At 38.8% G+C, this 26,685-nt stretch overlaps 1 protein-coding gene across 7 annotated transcripts in view; it reads right to left on the bottom strand.

Annotated features, from left to right (window-relative positions):
• Positions 1-26,685, bottom strand: part of cdh23 (cadherin-related 23) — a 1,363,918-nt gene that overhangs the window by 526,262 nt on the left and 810,971 nt on the right. For 6 of the 7 annotated variants that reach the window (XM_039768795.1, XM_039768746.1, XM_039768764.1 and 3 more), the window contains exon 13: positions 24,729-24,887. In XM_039768795.1, coding sequence (XP_039624729.1) covers positions 24,729-24,887 — 159 coding nt within the window. Of the gene's footprint in view, positions 1-23,797; positions 23,905-24,728; positions 24,888-26,685 lie in introns of those variants that run through there. The other variant, XM_039768788.1, reaches the window with a different exon arrangement.

Raw genomic sequence — 26,685 nt, 5'->3', positions numbered from 1 at the left:
GGCTTACTACCATTACACACATCTCTCAAGCGGAACTATCAGAAAGATGTTTTCTGCAAAATAAATAATGAAAACAAAACTTTGATTGCAAGGTAGAAGTCTGGAGGCTACACATGGTAAGTTTACAATATGATGTGACTGTGTGATTGGGTTAAACAGGATGGATTGATACACGGAGTGTTACTTTTTGAGCTAAAGTATACTTCTGAATGTAAAAATCTGACAGATATGGTGGCCATCTGAATTTGCTGGCTTTGGTAAACAAGCCCTTAAGTAGTAAATTATTAATTATCTATACTAATAAAAGCCAAAGCCCTCACTCACTCACTCACTCACTCACTCATCACTAATTCTCCAACTTCCCGTGTGGGTGGAAGGCTGAAATTTGGCAGGTTCATTCCTTACAGCTTCCTTACAAAAGTTGGGCAGGTTTTATATCGAAATTCTACGCGTAATGGTCATAACTGGAAGCAGTTTTTCTCCATTTACTGTAATGGAGATGAGCTTCAACGCCGTGGGGGCGGAGTTTCGTGTGACATCATCACGCCTCCCACGTAATCACGCAGTACATAGAAAACCAGGAAGACCTCAAAAAGCGCTGAAGAAAACATTCATTTTATAATTGAGAAGGCAGCGAAACAATAAGAAGCGAGCGAGTGACATATACAACCATATTCATGAGTTCTGCTACTGAAACAAAGCACGATGTAAACCTACACTTTAAATTAAGTTCATAGACAGGCTGCGCTGGCGTTTGTAATTTAGTGCCTGCCCATATAAGGCCGTCCGTCAGCGGCAATCCAATAGCAAACTGCCACGGGTAAATATTCACGGGTGAAGGACTGTGCTTATGGAGACGAAGATGAGATGGTCAGGGTGGTGTTTGACACAAACTCAGCGAAACTGCGAGAGAAAGTTTTAAGTGCCAGGACTAAGGTAACATTAAATACAGCCATGGACATAGCACGAGATGGCACCAGCACAGCTGGGAACCTTCGATGCATGTACACCGAGCGGCTCACGTGAACTGACGCAGTGCACAGATAAAAGCAACAGTTCCAAAGAGCTGAACAAAACCGAATTGCACAATTGAAAAGGCAGCAATAAATATGAAGCGTCTGATACATACAAGCATATTCATAAATCCAACTACTGCGGAAACAAAGCACACGTTGGAAAAGGTCAATGTCCCGCTAAAGGAAGACAGTGTAAAAAACCGTGCATGCAGTGTGTCAGGTCTCAGATAAAGAAGAAGACGAGCTGTTTATTGATGCAGTAAGAAACGAATCGATGAATGAAACCTGTCATCTTTACAACGATTGACAAACACGGAATGTAACTTGAACACAACACATCCTACAAATACGAACCTGATTGAAAGAAATAATGATAATCAAATCCTTGATGACAGCAACACTCAGTAACACTCACAAAACAAATACTGTATATTGACAGTCATGTTACGTTATTTTTAAAATGTTCCCTTTTCTTTTCTAGCTTTTTAACACACTACTTCTCCGCTGCGATACGCGGGTATATATATATGTATATATATATATAACCCGATCTACATACTCGAATAATGGATACTTTATTCGCCATCAATGATTGTTTTGGTAAAGCCATACTCAGTGTATTCATTAGATGAACGGTAAAAAGTAAGAGCGAGGGAGGATGACTTATTGAGGCATGCAGGCTGTAGTGCGCCAACTCTATCTGAATTGCGATCACATTTGAAAAATATATCTTTTCAAGTTCTATTTAGTCCATATGTGTCAAACTCAAGGGCAGGGCCACATCCGCCCGGCGTAATTATATCCGCCCGAGATCATTTTATATACTGTATTATTGTTATTAAAGCCCGGTATATGAAGCGCTGGTAACACAATAAACTACAGATCCCATAATGCAGCGCTTCAGCTGCCTTGCCGAACACTTACCGCGTTAATCAAGTCTACCTTATGATGCTGCAAGTTATTGCGAAGCTAGCTCACACGATGCTGAAGAGAAAAGTTGATTCTGACAATAGAGCCTTTAAAACCGATGGGAGGCTGAGTATATGTTTACTGAACCCGTGTGTCTCATTTGTGGAGCTAATGTGGCTGTAATTACAGAATTTAATCTAAGACGGCACTATAAAACAAAACATCAGGGTAACCTGAAAGACCTGAATGCAATGCAGAAGATACAGAAAGCAGAATAATTAAATAAGAATCTGACACTTCAGCGGACGTTTTACCGTGCACAATCACAAAGTGATTTCAAGTGAAGCTGCTTTTATGGGAGACACAACCACTTGCCCCACTTTCCCTGTTGCCAAGTAATGTTGAACCAAGTCGTCACTACGGTGTTCCCAAATCGCACTTTGCTGATAAACTGAGCGCACTGAGTTTGCACGGCGCTTTGGTGACTTTGAAGAACAAAAAGTCCGTCTACATGCGGCTCGAACCTTGTGCATGTTTGGTAGCACATATCTGTGTGAGAAGCTCTTCTCAGTGATAAAGACTAACAAAACAGCACACAGGAGTCGCCTCACTGATGAGCACCTGCAATCCATCCTGAGAATCTCCACAACACAGAACCTCACACCAAACAGAAACGAACCTGTGGCCAAAAAAAGATGCCAGGCGTCCAGCTCTAAAATGACATATGAGCAAAGACAACTGAATGATTTGATTTGTTATTGCTGAAAGGAACACATTTTATTTATATTTCCAGGTTTTGTTATGCAGCATGTTCATATTTGAATTTGTATAATTTTGACAGGATATATTTTTATGGAGAGCAAAATCTTTTGGGATATTTAAAATCTAAGTTTATTTTTTATATAAAATTACATAAGAGTAAAGAAATTTGAATGTTTGTTCTTTTAATGTTTACTTTATTTCTAACTTGTATAATTTAGACAGGATATATTTTTATGGAGAGCAAAATATTATAAGTTGTTTAAGGTTTGAGTTGATTTATTCAGGAATAATATTCCTGTCTGTTTTTACCATTCCTACCAAAGATATTTCTGTCGACTAAATAAAAATTCCTTCTATTTAAAATTTAAATAGAACTTGAACAAATACGATAGTTCATAATATCCACGCAGACTTGCACGTAAGAGCGGAGTCATCCGTTTTAACAAGCAGCGTATTGCACTGATACTGAAATAGCTGTGTGTGTATATATGTAGATATGTATGTATATGTATATATATGTTTATATATGTGTGTGTGTATGTATATATATATATGTATTTGTGTGTATATATGTGTGTGTATGTATGTATGTGTGTATGTATATATATATATGTATTTGTGTGTATATATGTGTGTGTATGTATGTATGTGTGTATGTATATGTATGTGTATATGTATAGATATGTATATACAGTATATATATGTTTGTGTGTGTGTGTAAATATATATATATATTTATATTTATATATATATATATATATATATATGACAACAACACTCATCACTCACAACAGTGACAAAACAATAACATTGACAATCATGTTACGTTATTTTCAAAATGTTTCCTTTTCTTTTTCATTGCTTCTTTAACACACTACTTCTCCGCTGCGAAGCGCGGGTATTTTGCTAGTATACTAATAAAAGGCAAAGCCCTCACTGACTGACTGACTGAGTGACTCACTGACTCATCACTAATTCTCCAACTTCCCATGTAGGTAGAAAGCTGAAATTTGGCAGGCTTATTCCTTACAGCTTACTTACAAAAGTTAAGCAGGTTTAATTTCGAAATTCTACACGTAACGGTCATAACGGTCGATAACGGTCGACAACATCCGCCATGTTGAACTTTCTTATTTATGGCCCCATCTTCACAAAATTTGGTAGGCGGCTTCCCTGCGCTAACCAAAACCGATGTACGTACTTATTTCTGTGGTATGATGCCACTGTCGGCCGCCATATTGAATTTTCAGAACGTCACTAATTCTCCAACTTCCCGTGTAGGTAGAAGGCTGAAATTTGGGAGGCCCGTTCCTTACAGCTTACTTACAAAAGTTAAGCAGGTTTCTTTTCAAAATTCTACGCATAACGGTCAACAACGTCTGCCATATTGAACTTTCTTATTCATGGCCCCATCTTCACGAAATTTGGTAGGCGGCTTCCATGCGCTAACTGAAACCAATGTACATACTTATTTCGGTGGTATGACGCCACTGTCAGCTGCCATATTGAACTTTCCAACATCACTAATTCTCCAACTTCCCGTGTAGGTAGAAGGCTGAAATTTGGCAGGCTCATTCCTTACAGCTTACTTACAAAAGTTAAGCAGGTTTCATTTCGAAATTCTACGCGTAATGGTCATAACGGTCAACAACGTCCATCATGTTAAACTTTCTTGTTTATAGCCCCATCTTCTCGAAATTTGGTAGGTGGCTTCCCTGCACTAACCGAAACCAATGTACGTACTTATTTCGGTGGTATGACGCCACTGTCAGCCACCATATTGAACTTTTCAACAGTCTTTGTTACTTATGGGCCCATCTTCACGAAGTTTGGTACACGGGTTCCCAACGCTAACTGAATCCTACTTACGTACATATATACGTCCATAGCCTGCAGCTCAGTCACCGTGTAAGGTGGCATTGGGTCCCCCATCCCAATGCCTCCCACGTTTTTGGCTGCCTGCCTATATAAGATCGTCCGTCGCTTCGGTCTCTACATTCCCTTCCTTGCTTCGCCACAAGATTCACGTCTCCCTACTGATAACTACAGCCTTTTTGTTTAATCCACGGCTTCTCCACTGTTTTATTGTTTGTTTATTACGATTATAGTTATTGTATAGGTATTTTAGACTTACTTTACATTTCTCAGGAACCAATTTCCTTTATCATTCCAACCCCCATTACCGTGTCTATCGAGGTGATCACTATTGATCAAAGAACTGTCACTTACCGAGTGGTTTCCATGCCCGGAGATGGCACCTACCTTTTCCATTCTCTTTGTTACATATTGCACGGCCATATCAGGCTCACTCTTGATATCCGGAGGAACATTGTGTCTTATGTATTGAATGACTGGGACAGGTTCAAGGTGTGGACTGATGATGGTACAGGAGATAATTATACTAAACAGGAGCACTATAAGAGTGAAATGCTTAAGTCCTTCACCTATGGTTCTGCATGTGAGTTGATGGCTGCCGCTGAATTGTTCAGTTGTCGCTTTCAAGTGTACCGAAATAGCCAAACATTTTACAACTTTCGACAACTGCCAATGCCTCTTAAACATTTTAGATTCACAGGTGACAATTTCAGTATTGGACAATTTGATGTTTATGAATGTTTAAAGTCTCAAAAGCTGGATGTGATTTTATCGATGAAACCGGTTGTGTGCTTACAACGCTTGACAGATGCCGAATGTCACTTCAACACAACAAGTCCTGCAAATACTGTCGTAATTGAAACAAAACATAAAACTCAAACCGATTATGACAGCAGCAATCCAAGCTGTCATATTTGAGACAAGATTACTGTTCACATGGCCAACTGTACGTTGCATGCTCAAGAGTAAGCTCAGCGTCATATTACAACCAGAGAGCCAAACTGACAACATGGTATACAAAGAGATCCTTAACAAGTAATTATTGGCATATTTTCCCTCAGTTTAAAAAGGTTTAATTTTCTTCTTAATAAAAATTTTAATGCAGTACTTTGCCGCTAAGCGTGGGTATTTTGATATATATATATATATATATATATATGTATATATATATATATATGTATATATGTATATATATATATATATATATATGACAGCAACACTCATAACAATGACAAAACAATTACATTGACAATCATGTTACGTTATTTTTAAAATGTTTCCTTTTCTTTTTCATAACTTCTTTAACACACTACTTCTCTGCTGCGAAGCACGGGTATTTTGTTAGTCTATAAAATAATGAATAACTGACTAACTGCTCCTCTCAGCTTTGATTAATTATTGTACAGGTCATCATTGCATAAATCACTGGAAATGAATGAAACAAGTTAACAACCAACTGTGAGAGTTTGGCTCATGCCCACTAAAGTCTAGCTGGTGATGCGATCTTGAATGTGCAGTTGCAACAAAATTGGCCAAAGATCATTCATACACTTCAGACCTCCAGGGTGAGCCTGGCAGTGTTATCAAGGCTTAATGAAATAAAGAAGAAAGTGTCATAGATAGTATATACATGTAATGGATAATAAACACTTTGCACCATGCGCATTGTGATTTAATATACTGAAATAATTAAGGCCTCAATTCTATGATAGTGAATCTGTTTTTCCACATACTGTACATTTTGTATAGTATAATTTTCTAAGGTCCTTGCACTGTTCTGTAAATTTTTTAGTGATGCCAACCAATCAGAAAATATATTTCAGTTCAGCTTCTCCAGCTGCAATACAAACAACCTGACAAAGTAACACGATTGCTACAGCCTAGAAAATTCTGCTTTTTGCTAGCTAAACATCAGCTGCTCTGCATCTGGTCTCCACAACAGAACCCATTTCAGGTACTTTAAAAGTGACTGATCACACAACAGCAACACAACCTGACAATCTCATAGAGAGACAGCTTTATGGATGAACTAGAGGAGATGGAGGGCCACAATGACTTGACAGAAGGAGACAATTAAACAAAAGATCTTCCCAACTGGGTGAGAAAATGTAAAGGAATCACTGCTCCATGACAGGACCTCCCTGGCATCAATTCCTAGACTATAATTACAAAATGAGGAGTCATGGTGTTAAGCCATCTGAGCAGTTTGATGGCGTAAAGATGATTTTCTGATCTATACTGTAAAAAGTGCTAAATATTATAGGCTGTTTATAGTGCATATCTAACACTTCATTCATAATGGAGTGCCTTACAAGAGAAAAAGCCATCAGAGCTGAGCACAGGGAAGGAAGACCTCCTGGTATTACTGTTACAGTAGCAGGAGTACTTATCCATTACTCTAGAGATCCAACACATTAAATAGCCAGATAATTATAACAGACCAACGATTGCAGGAATGACTAAAAAAAGAAGGATTTTTTTAATTTGCTAGTAAGCAGTTACATAGCTCTGCCACTGAAACCTAATTCACCGAGTGACATGGTTCCCAGTGGTTAGCACTTCTACACCTTATGTTCTAAAGACTAGGTCTGAATCAGGACTCAGTCATATTTGAGTGGAGTTTGGATGTTATTCTGACATTGTGTATTAGTGTTCCAGTTTCATTTTCCACATTCTAAAAGCATGTGCGTTAAGTTAATTTCTGACTTTAAAAAGATTCTGTATGAGGGTGTGTTTGAATGTGTCAAGCAATACACTTTTGTCTCAGGTCTTTGGTTCCCATCCTGCACCCAATGCATTCAGAATAGGCTCTGGCCCCTCATAACCCTAAATTTTATTGAGCATTTTCAGAAATGGATTTTCTGAACATATAACTTCCATCAAAGAGATAGAAGTCAGACTTCTTGCAGCATCACTGGCTGCTAAGCAGGAACCACTCCTGTAAGGTACACCAATCCAACACAAGACCCACTTTCATGCTCCACTTATCATATATGGGACAAGGGGAAAAAAATCCTATGTAATTCAGGAAGAATTTTGAGATTTCACACCAGGCTTGGCCTGCAATCAAACTGAGGCCCCTGAACCTCTGAAACTACAGGGCTAAGCCAGCTCCACTTGTATTGTCTTTTAGAGTGTACTCACACTAGGTCCCCTCCCTACTCCCTTGCTGGTCCACATTCACACTGCATTTAACGTTGTAGGCCCGGGCACGCTTTTGTCATGACCATACGACTTTGTGTAAAGCCAAAAAAAGATCCGAACACAGAATGACAGCATTCATATCAAAATGATTTCACTTATTTTGTGATTGTTTTGGAATCGTGTAGAGCGGGATAACACTCTACCCTCTTACTGATTTATTGAGTGTGTGAACTTTGACCCGGATACAGACAGACGGACATCTTTGTTTTCACTTAACACACCGTTTATTTACACTACTATTTACAGATAATAAACTCAGTGCACTTCCCAGTGCCTTCTGCACCATTCCCCCAAATGTCCAGGCCTCACAGTCCTTGTGCCTTTCTTTCCTGGCCGCCTCCAGTCCTCTCTCCAGCTCTGTCCACTTCCACCCGACATCCACTGCTCACTGAAGGGAGGCGGCCCCTTATATATGCTTCCCGGATGAGCACCAGGTGTTTCCGGCATTCTTCCCTTGGCCACGCCCCAGTGTGGTGGAAGTGCCGGTTGTCCTCCCGGCAGCTCTCCGGGTGTCCTCCAAAGTCTTCCCCGGGATAATCAGGCACTGGCCACGGGTCCCTACAGGGCTGGGCTTCCAAGCCCTCTACCCGAGGCCTCCAGTATAACCAGGACGGACGCCCCCTCTCGGTCTGGAGGAGGCACAAGCCCGGAGCCCGGCCGGGGACTGTGGTGTTATGGGTCCACAGCTCGTTGAGAAAAGGCCATTTTTAAATAAATAATCGATGTGCTCGGCTTAGTGAGGGGGCGTTGGGCCATAGTGGGCCGCGGGACGATACGTAGGGTGTGGGCGTTTCTCACCTAGTGCACAGGTGAGGAACTGCCCACATTCATGATTGTCCCGTGGCTAATGCTGCAGCTGCTGTGGCCCTCGTCATTTTAAAAAGAAGCGCGAGTCGGTTTTAGGGGAGAAAGAAACGTTCGCTGTAAAAAAATGGAGAGAGAAAAAAAGCAAAGGAGAGGACGGAGGTTACTGGGAGCAGGAGAGGAAGCAGGCGGTGCGTGAGTGTGGTGAGCGCGCGATCGAGCGCTCGTGGACAGCTGCGTGGAAGCTGGGTGTTAGGCCGACACCCAGGCGTTTGTGTCGATGTCGCTCCCGCTGAGCGATCAGGTTGCGGGAGTGACCAGGGAAGGCGACTGGCCGCAGAGAGGCCATTGAAAGGCAGCGGAAGTCGGGAGACTTGGTGGTGGGAATCCCCAACGTGAGCGACCTGGCCGTTGGTGGAAACCAAGTTCTCCGGGACTGGGATGAGTGCCATACCGGAGCCAGGGATCGGGAGGTCTCCAGTCTCGTGCGTGTGATGTAGGAGGGCAGCTGCAGAGAGCGTCTTGCCTGCTGCGAAGCCCAAACAGGATAAGCAGGTGAGACGCTAACAGAGATGCTACCAGAAAAGCACCGGATTTGTTTGTTGTTTTAAGACTGCTTCCAAGAGAAGATTTTAACCTCTCGTTTTAAAGGATTGTTTTTTCTTATTGTTATTTTAACCTCTACGTTTTTTTCATTTTATGGATTTATTTATTGACTCTTTGAAAGAACTGCACTATTTATGGAACACTTGTTTTGTAGGTTTTTAAATAAAAGCACTGTTTTGCACTTTTTACCTTCCCCTTGCTCAGTAATTTGCCTCCATTGACTAGCTCACTCGGTTACATTATCGACGGTGTTGGGTTCAAGTGCTACCAACAGCAATGGGAGTGTGGAGCCAGAACCTACATCATCACAGGGACCCCACGGGATATACCGGCATCGGGCGCCGCCTGGCGGTGGCCACGGGTCCCTACAGGGCTGGGCTTCCAAGCCCTCTACCCGAGATCCCCAACATAACCAGGACGGACGCCCCCTCGCGGTCTGGAGGAGGCACAAGCCCTCCTCTCGTCCTCCTGGGCGTCCCGGCTGGGCTCCAGCCCCGGCCGGGGACCACAAGTGTTTTGCTGTTAATCATACTTGCTGCACGTACGTGAAGATTTTTACGGTGACAAATGATGTTAAGGGAGGAATTTGCAGCTTTTCTTCCCAATTACAATGTGTAAGGCGAGAATAAAAACCTGTTTTTAACTCAAAAGATATTTAATGAAATGAGAATTGCACTATCTAACTTGTCGCATCATTGACATCATGTTTGTTTTCAGTACATGGGCATGTTCAACGATCACACTGTTCCTGAATGCTACTGAACTGTGCTTGGGCCCACCTCTTCCAAGCGGACAAAAGTGCTTGGGCATGAAACAAATTGCCAGTGCGATTACACACTTAGTCTTTTTATTTCTTAGCAATTTGAATGTAATATTATAAGAGCATACTGATTTTTGCACTTTTTAAACAGTGAACACATTACAGATAGTTTAGTATACATAACATGCTTACTATTCATGTAAGTCCTTTTGCTAAGGCAAAAATACTTCACAAAAAATGTTTGACTGTGGTCTTCCATGTTGAGCATAGTTGCCATTTATGTGTTTATGGTATGCATTGCTTTAGCTTTTATCCTTTTTGTTATATGTCTTTATATTAAACCTAATTAGCCAAACAGGGGTCAGCACCTTATTTGTAATATCATTATACAGAAAAGAGTGGGTGCTAGTGTTGTATTAATGATTTATATATTCAACTAAAAGTGTGTTCATATAATTTCATTCGGAATAGGGCTACTAATCTTGTCACGATTGTACAGCAATGCTCTTATCAGCTACACAATCTAGCAGCCACAGTTCGGTTCTCATGACTGAGACTAAAGACCATCCTAAAATGTATCATACATGTGTGAACAGAGATAACCCAGGAGGCTGGATAAGCCAGCTGATATAACCCCAAGACAGGAGGGGGTGCTATTGCTAACAATATTTCCTATTTTCTCAGCAGAACTAAGCAGTCCCCAGGAGAGGAAGCCTAGCCTCGCCCCCAACAGTTGATATAAGCCCCACCCCTCCTTAGTGTATATATAAACTGATGGACAGACAAAGGTGTTGTCTTTTAACCAAAGAAGGCAAAGCGGACAAAGTTCCCTGATGGCAAACAGCACTGTTATTTTCATTTACTTTTGTGCAGAAATAATTAATAGGGGTTTGCACTGTTTTGGCAATCCAACATTTTGCACCCATGTCCAGCAATTTATTGCACAAGTGTTAATAATAATATTTAATTATCAACAATCAAATGCGCCTCAACATTTTATGACCAAAACATATTTATAAAAAAATACCGATGATTTACACAAGGTCAGGCTTACATCTCATGAAGGGTGGGCTTTGGATATAAAAAACTGCTGTTCCGTGGCAATCCCTTTTACTAATTATATTATTTTGCCAGTCCAAATGAATCCAAGTTTTGCTTGCCTAGGTTAACAACAGACATACTTTTTGTCTGCAGTTTCTTCAGTGAGCTATGAGCTGTTTGACATGACAGATCACAAGAACCCATTATTTTGTTTGGCTTTTCCTGTGGTTTTGTGTTAAAATCACCGTCTTCAGCCTCATCCCTACCTTATTTATTTCCACAAATATTCAGGTCATACAGGCTTCAAATAAATATCATGAAATTTAAATTTCACACTTTGAAAGGTACCTTGACTCATCTGCTATTTCATCACAAAATTCATTTCTGTGCATATGAAAATTAAGAGGTCTAAATTTCTGATTTCATGATCCTCCCACATCATTTACATCAGGGACATGCACTAAACAATTAATCAATAAATTTAATTATGTAGTAGCGCCTACAAAAGTCACTTCAAGGCAATTTAAAAGAACAATTCACAAAACAGCCCATACTCATAAAAAATGAAACATTAATATATACACATAATAAGGTGGTTAAATATGTATGAAGTGAAAATTAAAGAAAGGAATGAAAAGAAGAAATTTGGCAAAGAAAAATGATATCTGGTAGGCAAATGCGAGTATAAGAATTATGAACGATCAAAAAGGTCCATTTAATATCAAATTGTCAATTCAGGGGCAGGGAGTGAGAGCAAATGGCTGAGGATCAGGAAGTTCACAATGAAAATCTCAACTGGATCATTGAGTCAGGGTTGATCTTTAAGTCACCTCAGTTCCCTTTTTTATTCATGTTGTTTGGTGATTAAAGAAAACTATTCAAACACAGCCCCATAAAAACACTAATTTGATTACCAAAGAACTTGGTAAAAATCCCAATCTGTAGCAAAATCTTGGCAGAAATCTTAATTTGGTTACTGAAGACCTTGACAAAATTTCCTGTATGGTTACCTACAGTTTAGTGGAAATCAGTTTGGTTACAAAACACCTGAATAAAAAATTACAGTGTGATTACAAATAAAAACAAATGAATGACTTATGTAGAATGGACTAGCTTTACACTATGAAGTGGAGAAAAGTAATTGTTACCGGAGGACATTCATTTTTTATGATTGTGCATGATGTCTCAGTAAAGCTTACAGTGCCTTTTACCTTCTATAAAATCTCTATCAAAAATAATCCTAGGTTAAACTAGTCCTATTTGAATCGACATGTCAGTAAAACCGTCATTTGAGTTATTTCGACGGGACTAAAATTGTAATTACTTTAACAAGTGGAAAAAAAGTACTGGTACTTCTTGTTGTGTGCTGAATAACAGAAGGATGGGGTATCTCCTCGGAGGTACAAAGACAAGCTGATATGCACAATGTATATTGAAATGCAGGGTGGGGGCTGCGAACGGAGATGTTTGAAATAAGGGTCGTCAATGTCATCCTGACTCACTGTACTGCTATTCGTAAGGCAAGAATGGGGAAATACCAATATGGAGTATCGGTGCATACCGGTCCACTTCAAGCACTGACTTTATCACACCTCCTGCTGTAACACTAATCCCATTTGAATAGGACTTAAAAGTTACAGAGGTGCTCCATTAATAATTAGATTATCCCACAACCAGATGTAAAACTAATTCTGCCCAAATAGGGTTTTAGGACTTGGTAACAAATTTAATTTAATTACTGGAAAGCTTGAAAACAAATTCCAAATTGGCTCTTAGTAAAAGTGCAGTTTGGTTATTAAAGATTTCGTTAAAGACCCCACTCTAAAAATCAAACCTTAATTTCATTGTCAAAAAATTTCAAATAGGTTCTCGCAGAACTGTGTACAGTTTGGCTATCAAACAACTTGGTGAAAACCTCAATTGGGTAATGTGGTGAAGTAGAGTCTGTGGCATTGCAGGTTGTTTTATTCACAAACAGTGAGCTCAGGCTCCAGATGGGCATAGGTGCATGCAGTAGCATGGACAAATGGCCCTGGGGGGGTTGATGAGGGAATTGTTAAAGCCCGCATTCACGTGTGTAAAATGGCACCTGTGTTTGCTGAAGCATAAAAGGATACGGAGTAGAACACTGGGAGATTGAGAAAGAAAATGAAAAAAGAAATAGTCCAGATGTCAAGACTGAAAGAAAAAGAGAAGCGTCAGGATTATGGTAGAGCTGGTGCTTTATGGGGTGGAGGCAGGGTCTTGAGTGAGTGAGTGGACGGTGCTCAAGGGAACAGAGTCACTCCTGCTGAATGATCATGGAACAGGAGCAACCTACCACTTCAAGTGGGCTTCTGCTGATGGCTGAGTGATGGCAGCTGGACAAAGGAGCAAGGCTCGCCGGGTCCTCTGAGACACCGGGGGTTTGGTGCCAAATACATGAAATGGGTAAAACAATGTTGACTGCGCTTGTCACATACTGAAAACGGTGAGCTGAGGAGTCATTATTTTGTTTTATGGTATAGATCCTAACTGTGATTTTAGCCTTGAAATTTGGATTATTCATTTATTTAATTCTACAAACTCCATTTTAATTAAGAATTTTTCATGATGGACTAATATTATTTATGGATGAAAATACGCTACACTTTATGTTGTTGAACACTTTGTTAAATAAAAGCACAAAGCACTGCTTTGCATCCTTTTTTGATATCTGTGTGTGTCCTCATTGCCCGGTCCATCCTTGGTTAGAACTTGGTTTCAAAGAAGTGATGTGAGCCAACAAGTTAGTGAACACCTTAATAAAAATCCATGTTTAGCTACCAAAGTGCTCCGCAAAAATCCCAGCCTGATCTGCGGAAAAGCTCAGGAAAAAAAAAATTGCGCCTTGGTCACCAGAGAGCTCCATAAAATCATATTTTGATCTCTGGCTTACCCTATTACATTGTGACAACAAGAGCAAATCCCTTATCAGTTACTACCACCTTGTGTTTGGATATTTGGGAGTTGAAAAGGTAAACGTCCAACTTGCATAGCAATTCTCATTCAATCACTAAGTCATTAAGTGAGTCTGCACAAAGCTCTTGACGTGCTGCTTCTTCTTTATTAATTGTGGAGGGATGACAGCTGTGGACAGGTCCTAAGTGACTCTGCGGTAAAGCATGAAGTTATAGACCACGGCCTGCTCTCTATCAAGAGATTATTCTGAGAAATGAAGTTTCTCTACCGTGGACTTTTAGAAGCCTTGTCTGATTTGAATTTGTAGGTAAAACATCAGCCTGCAGTGCAATATCTGTCAGTTAAAGTGCAATTAAATTACAATTATGGCCATCAAACAGCAATTTAAAAGCATTGACAATCTAATTTTATTCTACATCCTCCCAGTGTGCTCAGGAAGTGTTTTATGGGAAAAACTACTATACAGTTTAAATTTAAAATTAATAAAGTTTGATGTGCACAGATTACATAATATATTGCTGTAGAAAAAAAATATTTTTTGGGTCAGTAGTCAGCTTTAGGCAGTAGTGTAACAAGGAAAAAAAGGAAATGTTGTTAAATGGTATTAGAAACATTTGTTGATGCCTGAACTGTGAGATGAGGAATGGAAACTACTGAGTGCAATGCAGTAGACAACCACAAGGCACACGCATACAGACAAACACTTACAAGGGATGAGTTTAGATTTGGCAATCAACCCAACATGCCTGTCTTTGGATGTGGGAGGAAAACCAGAGTATTTGGAGGGAAATGGAGTCATGGAGGCAGCATTTAAGCTTCATAGGTGGAGCCCAGCTTGGGATGTGAACTCAGAACTACATCACACCTTTAACCACACAGAAATCCAGAAAGACTGATTTAAGTGGATTAAGCACTGCATGGCTGGAGAATTTGGATGATGTGGCTAAAAAAATAACAACAATTCATTAAAAATATTTTACTGAGCAGCAGGTCAGTTCCTGCTTTAGATGATCTGGATTCCATTTCAGTTCCAGCATGGCTTCAGAGTATTGCTTGTATGTACTTTCTGGGTTTGTGTGAGTATTCTGAAGGGACACTTGTTTCCTTTAACACAGAAATGCTGTTAATATGACCGGTGACACTAAGTCGATCCACTTCTGGAGGGCAGGTGACAGCGCTCTTCATTGGACTGGAATCTCCTCCTGGGCAGGTTTATGGTTGTATTCTGCTGAGGCACCCCATGGCGGTGAGAATACAGAAAGACAAATTTTGAAGAATAAAGCCTTAGTCCAACAGTACTGTATTAGAATGGATGTTTTGTGTCTGCATGTTTATCTTTACCCTCTTGCACACTTTGCCCATGAAGATAATTTTATTACTTTGAGTGGTAAAATAATATTGCCAACTGTCTGTGCTTGTGTGGCCATCAATGGGCAAGCATCGAACAAAGGCAATAGGGTAAGGGGTCCCCAACGCCAGTCCTGGAGGGCCGCTGTGGCTGCAGGTTTTCATTCTAACCCTTTTCTTAAGTAGTGGTCAGTTTTTGCTGCTAATTAACTTCTTTTGAATTGATTTTAATTGACAGCATTTTTGTAGCTGGCTTTTTGGAGGTTTGCAAAGAGGGTCCCCTTGTTCTGGAGAACACCCTGTCTATACCAGTGTATAGAAGAACAACATCTCAGAACCAATCAAGATAAAGGTTCTATATGGTAAGATCACAGAGCATGGAAACATGATTAAGTTCTCCCAGTGGTCACATGAACCTCCTCCAAAAGATCAAAAACAGGATGTTAGTCTGCTAGTCATTCTAAATTAGCTTACTGTTAAATGTGTTTGGGAAAAATGATCTCCTCCAGAATGTCCCATGACTCGGACCAGGCAAAAAGCTCCCCCTACTTTCTGTGCATAATGCAGTCTTATTTTTCTTTGTCCCATTATCTTAATTTTAAGTGCTCGGGTCTGTGATAGTCTGATATTATTATTGTATTCTTTTCTTATTGTCTAAAATGTCATGCAGGTAAGAGCACTACATTAAGCAAAGATTAGTAGATGAAATTTATATGAGTGTATTTTTTCTAAAAATGACCTGTTGCAGCTCTACTTTTATCTATTTTTCAGCATTACTTTTTTGATTATTCTGCATATCACTGCATTTTTCTTTCTGTCATGGTTTGCAGCATTGCTAAAATATATGGTACTTGAATTTATATTTTCACTCATAAATCACTTTTTTGAATATCTTTGTGGCAGCATCTTTTTCTTTTATGCTGTCTGAGTTGCAGTGCATGATGATTACAGGGAATGTAAAAAATGACTTCCAAGAGCCTACATAAGCATGCCAGTGCCATTCACAAAGCTCTTTACATACCCTACTCTGGAGAAGCTGACTACTGTAGTTTTAGATATTTAGTATGTAACTAAAATGTCTTTGATCAGGCAGGGCGCCTTTCACAGCACAACCTTTTTAGAGCCCCAGGAAGTGAAGCCAAGATTTCATCCAATGCACACTATGGAAAGTATCCATCTTAGCCAGTCAAACCTAAGGAGGACTCCATTGGCTCAGCTGACCAGTCTACCAATTTGTTTGGAAAGATAACATCACTTATTGTGCTGGACATCTTTTCTGTTTTACAAAGCTTCATCGTAGTTTTCTACATTTTATACAACAGAATGGCAGCAGTCCCAACCTGATCTGCCCCTCTGATAACCTCTGTATGCAGCTCTTAAAAATATGGCATTTCTGAAGTGCCTATCTACTGTATACCACTACTACTGAAGATATTTTACAATTATAACCCAAGATCAAACACTGCACTTAAAGGACTGAATAATGGAAATTAATCTTCTGAGAGTGGAAAACACTATCACAGATGTATTTGACTTAATGTTAGTTGTCATTATTTTAAAAAGAAACACATTCAAAATTATTTACAAATACAGGTAATAAAACATTCTGACACTAGGAAATCTGACTGTGATTGATGATACTGAATTAATACTCAATAATCACCATAGTTTATTTCAGTCATGCCAGCACCTGTGGAGTTTTTAAATAAAAGGGACATGAGGATCAGGACAACAACAAAATGAGACCTTTCCTGCTTCACTGCCCCTTAGGTTGTTGCTCTACCACCTTTGGATTTCTCCACCCTGAGCACTCCTTGGCTGTTATTGCTATATACCATTAGACAGGAAAGTTGCTTATTTGACTAACATATTAGTATGAAGTCAACAAAAAAATGCACATCATAAAAATGATATAACCCTGTAATTCTGAACTGGGCAATGGATGAATGCATGAATGGATGGATAAACAAGAAAATGTTGCCATAGACTGTAGTGCCCAGTAAAGGAAACATTACAAAGTAGAAGACTCTGAGGTTTTCTTGCTTCCTTGTTAGGATACATTTCTGGCTGAAGCAAACATCCAGTACTGAAAAATATTCCACTTTATTAATTCAGTAGACAGCACCTGATAGTAAATACTGCTACAGCTCAGTGAAGCCAGTGGTCCCCATGAGAATGATTCCAAGTCATATGCGTTTTTCTTGCAGGCAATTTATTTGAGTCACTTGTTTTTGATTTCTTGTTTTGTTTTAAAATGCATCTGTTTTTTAGATAATTTTGAACGTTACTTCACGAGGTCAATTAGACTCTCTTTTCCCAAGTCAGGATTCACTTACTGTAGCAGCAGTAAAATACACCATTTATCATTTCAACATAAATGATATATACCTCAATTAGTGGCTTTAGCATATTTAAGACAGTATCATTTTTTTAATAAAAAATATTTTATTATTCTGCCAGGAAGGTTTCCATTTAAGGGAAAAGAAGGCTAAGGCAATATAAATATCTTTATTAATTACTGTGGACAACAGCTATTGGGTCCCTTGATATTTACTGGGAGGTGCTCACAGAGTTGACTTTTAAGTGTTTGCTTATCTGGGTTCTACAGCAGGGACAAAATCAGCACAACCAACAAAGTAAGATGACACATCTGAAAAGTCAATTAAATTAACATAATTTCTTCTAAATTAAAATGTGAGATTTGTCTGAAAAAGTTTGATCTTATTATAATTTTTTAAATGAGGTTTATTCCTTTCGAGATTCCAATTGTGCCATTACATCTTTAAAGAAGTGACACTTCTGACCTGACTTGTGAGCCTCTGATTCCTTGTATGGTGGTGCAGTGGTTAGTGCTGCTTCCTCACAGCTCCAGAATCCTGAGTTCAAAAAGATCTCTTATACTTAATTCGGCAAGACCTGTCTGTGAACTAATGTCAAAGAAAGGAGACTTACACTACTTAATTCAGGGGCAGTTTTTAACTTGGATCATAAGGCCACACAACAACTACTCATATTGGCCACTTCATGAGTGTACCAGAGAATAGTTTCTTATATCTATAATCTGAGGTTGTATATTGTTTGTTACTTGTACTATACTACTGTCACTAATCTGTGGGAGACATGCACATGAATCTCATTGTACTGATGACAATAAACATGACATTGAAAGTCAAAACAGTAGTTTTTAAGAAATGAGAAGCTAGGAAATTAGTTTAGTTTTACACAATTTGACCAATACTTTTGCTCTTCCTTTACAGACTGTAGAAATTATTTTGTAGACAGAGTCTTCCAAGTATTACTGTCAGATATAAACTATTCTAATGCATACAACAAACAGACAAAATATTGATTGTTTTATACAAGTAAATTAAAAAAATAATCATATTAAATGTGCTGCTTACAGTAGATTGTAAACCTGACCATTTTAAAATAATCATCTTTCTTATTAAAAAAATTAAACAATCACAAAAACCCTGGCTTCAAAGCATGAGTAATCAAAGTATGTCAGCTTTCTTTGTAAACAGAACTGGTAGAGGAGTGAAAGAGAACTGACAAGCCTGCCACTCAAGCATAAGGACTATTAAAAGTTCAGAAGCAACATAATATAACATGTTTTGCTTTCTGTGAAAAATGCAAATGCTCTCCTTGTTATATTTCCAGAAATCAATGTAGAAACCAAGTTAGTTACGAATTACAGTAATCTACAAAAAATACAAGTTATGCAGATTGGTTCATTCTGCCATGAGCTCGCTGCTCATGATAGCTTTTGTTTATATGGGTTTCGTATGAATCAGAAAAATATATCATGCACCACTAAATCAAAACATTTTTTGATTCAAAATGTTAATGTAGTTAATCCAAATTTTACTTTTGACTGACAACAACTAACTTCCATGTAATAAGCTAAAAACAGAGTTTAAAATAGGTGGTGCTGCTATACAATAGGTGAATAAACTGACACTTATCAAGGCAAAAAAAAAGACAATAGAGTGCCCAGTATAGACTCAGCAGGTAATCTAACAAGCACGTCTTTAAAGGGTTTGGAGAAAGGCATGACAGCACCAGTTAGATAATTTTATATAATGAGGATTGATTGATACAGTATATGAAAGTAATCTTCATATCGGAGAAGGTGAGTACCTCTCCGCTTTCACTTATAGGTATGTCTGCCATTAAATTAATTTATGAGCTCAGTTCTGAGGCATGCACACACATGATCTGAATGTTTAGCAGGGCAAATCTCATGGCAAGAGTGGGACCCTGGGCGAAACAAGTGTTCCATTCTTGTGAGAGTGGGTTATTTACTTGTGACAGCAAGTAGATCTGTCATGTGTAAAAACAAGAGTTTTGTGAAGAAACTTGATTGGAGGGGAGAGGGCATAGTTGGGCTTTTCACCAGAGCACGGCCTTTAAAGGAGCAGGGTCGTAGGCCCTAGGTGTTTAATTAGGAACCAGCAGTAATATAAGGCAAGAAAATATAAAAAAAAATATGGGTAGACAAAAGTTACATTAAAAGTGAGATTCCTTTACAATTAGTTTACTGTGAACTTTATCAAAAGTAATAATAATCATGACGATAATACATTTCTGTATTCATTCATATTCATGGGAAAGCTCCAAGTCCTGATTAACTTCCAGAAGAACTCATAAAAACGAGAATAGCTAGGTTTGTAGACATATTAGTAAAAATTTTCAACACCATCCACGAAACAGGTCAAATTCCAAAAGCTTGGCTGCAGTCAATTTTCATTACTCGTCCCAAGATTAATAAAAGCAGGAGGTGTAATGATTATCATATAATTTCTCTTATTAATCATGAGTTTAAACCTTTCCTGAAGGAGATTCATAATCAAATCTACAATATGAAGATGTCATATCGGAGTCTCAGGTTGGGTTTAGGAGTGGTTTAGGTATGGGAGATGCACTCTTTACCTACCAAGACTTAGTTCATAGATGTTGCCATGTTAATTAAAATGTTAATGTCTAGCACATTAAATTAATAGATGTATTTCAGGCAATTAGTCTGGAATTCAGTTAACATTTGGCTTGTGGAAAATTTGTATTACAGTCAAGTGGTGAAAGTGAAGGTACAAGACTCTCTAACTAATAATATTAACATTATGTGAGTAAGACAAGAGTGTATCCTGTCATCACTTTAATTCAACATTTATGTGAAATCAATTTTTTCACAAATGTTAGAAGGGATGGATGAAGGGATAGTTGTGAATAGAAAACCAATAAGCTACAGTACATGTAACATGTTGATGACAACATACTACTTGCTTCCTCAATTGCCAACTTACAAAAGTTTGTGCAGAGTGAAATCCATAATCCTGTCCTATGCCCTAATATGACTGTAAAGAAATCCAGATATATGATTATTGGTAGATCTATCTGCGGTGGGTTGGCACCCTGCCCGGGATTGGTTCCTGCCTTGTGCCCTGTGTTGGCTGGGATTGGCTCCAACAGACCCCTGTGACCCTGTGTTTGGATTCAGTGGGTTGGAAGATGGATGGATGGATGGATGGTAGATGTAGTCGGCATGACCCACACCATCTTGTGTGTTAATGGACAACCACTAGAGATGGTAACTATCTATAAGTATCTTGGCAACATGGTTAACGATCCTGGGGAACATAACAATGAGATCAATGCAGAATGGCAAAATCCAGGAATGCAGTCATGAAACCACTTTTACATGATCGACATCTTAACCCGGACCTTTAATACAACTGATGTTTTCAGCATCAGAAGAGAAATATGAGTGAGAGGGTAGAATCAGGAGCCTGAGGCACTGAGTGGGAGAAGAGGCAGAATTGTTGGTAGCTCCGTGGAGGAGCAGGTATCAGCACTCCAGGGGTGGATCAAACTGAATTTATACGGGAGCAGAATATGATGGTGGTGGTGCCCTCCTTGGGATCCCAAAGACACTAGGAGAGTGTAGTGAAACATGGAGGGACAGTTGGGTTGGAGTGCCAGTACCAGTTATCTACTCTGTTCAGCAGTTATAAAGTTGAAATAGCCCTAACATTCACCAAACTTTATTAACAAAGATGGCACCAGAAGAAGGAGATAGGGATTCATTTTCTGAATCTACTAATGGGGAATCACTTTGGGCTTGAGCCTGGACACAAGGCAGGGAAAAAGGCACTGATTAGATACATAACACTGACATGAACAACTCAAAGACTATATTTAGTGCCAATTGACCAAACCTGCATTTCTTTAAGAAAACTAATGCAGAAAAAAATGCAAGTATTAGGAAAACAAGCACTTCCATATACAGAAGACAGGGGTTCAGATCTAACTGTTGGGTGAACAAGCAGTTCAATATATAAAAGACAGGGCTTCCAATACAGGCCTACAGAGATAGGAGGCAGCAGCACTAACCAGTGCACATCCCTGATTGATAATGTCTCTCTCATTTGCTTGATGTGCATTTTCATTGCAGTACTGTATTTCATCTTTCCTGTAAATGTTTATTCTCTACAGTATTTAGTCTATGGATACTTTATCATTTAACACTTGTAAGACACTAGGGACGCTGTTTCCTCTTTCCCCTCAACAGATAGATGCTCAGAACACAAAGTAAAAGCAATAAGAAGCATTTTAATTGCATTACTTCTTATTATCAGCACCCAAAGCACCACAGCCACAATATTACAGGCAATAAACACAATAATTACAATTCTCTTTCCTATTTCTTTTTCTCCACATCTCTCAGCAAGCTGTCCACCTCCACCCGACACTGGCTTGCTTGCTGGGTGTTCAGCAGTCCTTTATATAGTTCGGTACAGCTGGAGAATTCAAGTTCTTTTAATCAGCCTAGAAGTACTTTAGGGCTTCCGTCCTCATAATCCACTAGTACTTCTGGGCCATAGGGAAAGCATGACTCCACAAGTCCTTTGACAGCTCGCCCTGGCGGCACCTACGACACCCAACAGGGCTGAGAAACCGAACTCCAAGTCCCAGGATGCCCTGCGGGAATCCGGGGCGCAGCTCCACTCCAGGGGAGCTGCCATCTAGCATTTTGGGGGAGACAGTGTCGACAAGTAGTTGCCTTTCCCTATCCTTCCATTTTTGGGCCATTCCGGCTATCTCTCACACCTTCATGAACTCTGCTCTATCTTACTCTATCATTCCATTCATCCAACATCTAAGCCTGCTTCACTTTTTCAAAGCTTATATGGAGGTAAGGACTAGAAATATAACATGCACATGGCAAGAATCATTGCTGAGTCTGCTGTAGCTCACGCTGATGCTCATGTTTACAATTACTGTACATACAAGGTTGATAGTTAACGTATTTTTGAATTGTGGAAGGAAAAGTCCCAGAATACCTGCAGTGAGCCTACAGAAGCACAAGTGAACATGCACATTTCACATTTAAGGCATCTTAGGCAAAAACTAAACCGATGGATGTATTTGAAATGTAGGCATTGGTCAGTAGCAGTGTAGTGGTTAATGTTGACACCTCACAGCTCCTGCGTCTGGTGTCTGAATTCCAGCCTGCTTACTGTTTGTGAGGAGTTTCCCTGTTCTACCCAAGGTTATGTGGGTTTTCCCTCTGGGTATTACAATTTCCCTTTAATCCCTATAAATGTATATTATATTTATAGAGTGCTGTCAAGTGGTGATTCTAAATTGGCACAATATGAGTTACTGTATATGTTTGCCCTTTGAAATACCAGCATTCCATCCAGTGTTGGATCCTACTTTAAACTCAATGCTTTCAGAAAAAATACCATCTCTAGTGGGACAATGGATGATTTGATAGATGTACTTCAGCGTGACATTTAACATAAAAATCTTTAACAGCGTTTTTTGTTTTTGTTTTGTTATTGCTGTTAGTTCTGGTAGTTAGCATACACAGTTTTTTATACAACACTGTAGCTTGTTTTTCTCATTCCATATATTTAGATAAATTTTAAGTTTTTAAAGTACACATCACACTCTCCAATTGCACACATCTGTGAGCTATTATATTTTTATCAACAGACATTAAGGAATAACACTTCCACTTCACACAAATGAATATGCTGTTTTTTGTTTTAGAATTTAAATGCTAAAATATATATTACTTAATCAGACTCCCAGCACTTATGGTAGCACAGCTGTACAAAATGTGATTTTTACACAGAAATGCCTGTCTAATGAAGAGCGTCACGCTTTAAATGGATTGTAAAACTTGCCACAAACTCCCATTCCCCTGCCTCTGGGTCATAAAAGAGCAGTCAGTTCACTTTGGCTCCGTAGGGCTATCAGAATGCAACACTTTACAACAAATCAATATCTGGCAGGTTTTAATTTTTTTCACATCATGGCTCTTTGACTACAGAATTAAATCTCTCACTATCAGTAATGACATTTTGTCCTAGACTAAGGACTTTCTTGTTTGAAAAACATTACAACGGTGCTCCGCTCCAGACACACACACAAAGACTCCATATAGACATCACAATGACCACTTTTATTAGCATCGAGTTAATGAATTATTTAAGCATCTGCTTGCAATAATCAGAAAGTGCCATCTTGCCCAGGCTTCCCTTCAGCACACTATTCAGTGCCATCTGTCAGTAGGCTAACCAGGTATGAGGCGTCCCGACTCATTTCCTTTTAGCGCCAAAAGTACTTTTAATGCTGCAGCGCAGAAGACAAAAGAGAAATGCCACCTTTGAGGATTGGAGGAAGGAATCTGTATGTGCAAAATGAGCTTTTAGTTAGAAAAAAAAGACTTTAAAAATTATGAACAAAAAGCAATACAGAGGTAAAAAGGGAAAGAAGCTGGAAATGCTTTGCCACACAAATGTATTTTTCATCCCTTTTAAAGATAACTAATTTTTAAGAGCTTATAATATACATCCTATTAGAAAACAGGCAGATGGGGCAGCTAAGTTGATGATCCCCGCAATCCAAAGACATTATCTTTTTAGCAGCTGATTTGATATTTGGTCACTAAATTATTAATTCCATTTTTAGTAGACCTTTTGTCATACAGCTGATTCCAGTCCTGGCCCCATGCCATCTTCATTACACCAGTAGCAAATCTCACTTGGTCTCAGGTGGAGGGTGAAGTGACTTTTTAAACAGCTAAGTGGGTGTTTACCACATTAAAGAGCAAATTTCACCCTGATAAAATTTGACTAATACAATTCATTCCAAAAAAATAGTTCATTATCAGCCTGAAAATGTGCCTGCTGCTACAAACCTGGCAGAACAAAACTAAGGAAAATGACCATGTGAGGTAGTTGCATGAAATAAAATATATAAAAAAAATATTTTCATGTAGCTGTTATATACTCTAATTAATGTTAAGCCTTTAATGTTAAGCTTTTCTGCAACATCACAAACCCAAGAAAAACCCACCTGGACATCCATTACAAGCTATGCAAATGGTTCAGTCTCCTTAAATTCCATGCAATTAAGCTGTCTAGTCATAAAATTAACAATAAATTGAAACTTACGATGACTCTCAGGATGGATGTTCCCACGGTGGCATTCTCGTATAGACTAACATTATAGAGGGATTTAGAAAACACCGGCCTGTTATCATTTTCATTGATTAGGTCAATCTGAATTCTTGCAAATCCAGCATGTTCAGATGTTGTCTCATTTGCCAGGAGCTGAGAGATTAAAAGCAGATTTCATTTCAGTGACATCCTTTCTGGGAATCTACCAATCAGAACCTAAAATATTTAACTGAATTTCAAGAGTTAAAAAGATTAGTTTTATTTTATAGACTTAATCAAGGTTCAGCATACAGAACAGAATAAGGGAGACCAAAAAATTCAAAGTAACAGTCATTATTTTTTAAAGACATGTTGGTGATAAGCAGATAGAACAGTTCTATGAAGAAGCTGGCAATACTATTTAAAAAGTGGTAAATGGCCAGTGAAAGAGGAAGTGTACATATAGTACATAAAACTGCACAACATTAATGTCAAGAGGTGGAAATGTCTTTCTGATTCAGCTTCATTAATCTCAATTAATTTGCATGATACAAATGTAACAAATACAGAATATTATATACAGAAGAATACATATCACTTGATAAGTATAGGTAGTACACTTCATAATACACAGTACTGTGTCCAGTAGCTACTGAAATTTTTGTGTAAATAATAATTCTGAGATTAATTTAAATATGTGTGACATAAAGCATATCGTCAGACACGTGTTTAGGGGGAGTTTTCATCAGTGCCAGTGCTAGGTTATTTTGCGCCCTAGGGCCAAGCTTATTAGTGCGCCAACTGCTTGTTCGGTAGCTAACCCATGTGGTTCGGTGCCCCGTTATGATCTGTGCTCTAGCTGAATGCCTAAATTGCTTTAGCGGATGCACTGGCCCTGGTTGTCATGGTTCCTCAGATACTGTTATGTGTGCTCCCTTCTTCCCCCATTCTGCTTGTAGACCTGCTGAAGAGTGTCCAGAAGATAAGTGATGTTACTTCCTGTCTAATCCTGGAAGTCTGGCCTCATCTACCACTCTCCTCATACATGTAAGGATTAACCAACCCGGAAGTAGGCGTTCACTTAAAGAACCTGTGACTAAGAGAGACTCATATCATCTACAGAGAAGAGCTTATTTTCAAGAAGAACCCTGATGATCCATTGTTATTTGTTTTACTATTTAACTTTCATTTTTTTTCTACTTTATTAAAATGGGCTATTGTGGAGAATACATCCCAAATCTTTGTTATATTCTTGTTTTATATTACACCATACAGTAAGAGAAACTAGAGAAACTGGGACAAACAATTATTGACTTGACAGAAAAATGAGCATTAAAGTGATATTGGTAGAGACACTGTGGTATACCAATGTGTTTTAATCATAATATTTCATGAAATGACAGATGGTACTTTAGTTATCCCTGAAAGAATAAATATGTTCACTAGACAGATTAATAGATAAATATGACAGGTACTGTACTGATAGATAGATAGATAGATAGATAGATAGATAGATAGATAGATAGATAGATGTTCGAAATAGACTTTTTTGTCATGGAATCACAACATAATCCATCCTTGCAAGCAAATCAAATTTGAGTTGTCCCTGGTTACATCAGCTGAGGTATGTCTCTCACTCAGCCCCCATCTTTCTGTTCAGCGCCAACTCTACATTGACTTTCATACATTGTTGTTTATCATGGCGCTGGAGAGTAGTATGGTATTGCATGTTGGTTGATGAGCAAGTAAGAATTTCTATGTACATGTAACAATACTTTTGTTACTAGATAGATAGATAGATAGATAGATAGATAGATAGATAGAACATTATCTCGCTGAGAACATAAAGTCATAGTACAAAACAGTGAAAACTGAAAATTAAGGCAAGTGAAGATCTAGAGTTGTACACAAAAACATACGTAGTCTACATTAGATGAACAGTGTCCCAATATAAATATGTCTGATAACGTGG

This window comes from Polypterus senegalus, chromosome 1 (genome assembly GCF_016835505.1).
Source record: "Polypterus senegalus isolate Bchr_013 chromosome 1, ASM1683550v1, whole genome shotgun sequence".
NCBI classification, from domain to species: domain Eukaryota; kingdom Metazoa; phylum Chordata; class Cladistia; order Polypteriformes; family Polypteridae; genus Polypterus; species Polypterus senegalus.
Note: the sequence above shows the minus strand (reverse complement) of the source record. Positions and strands in the feature narration are given on the sequence as shown.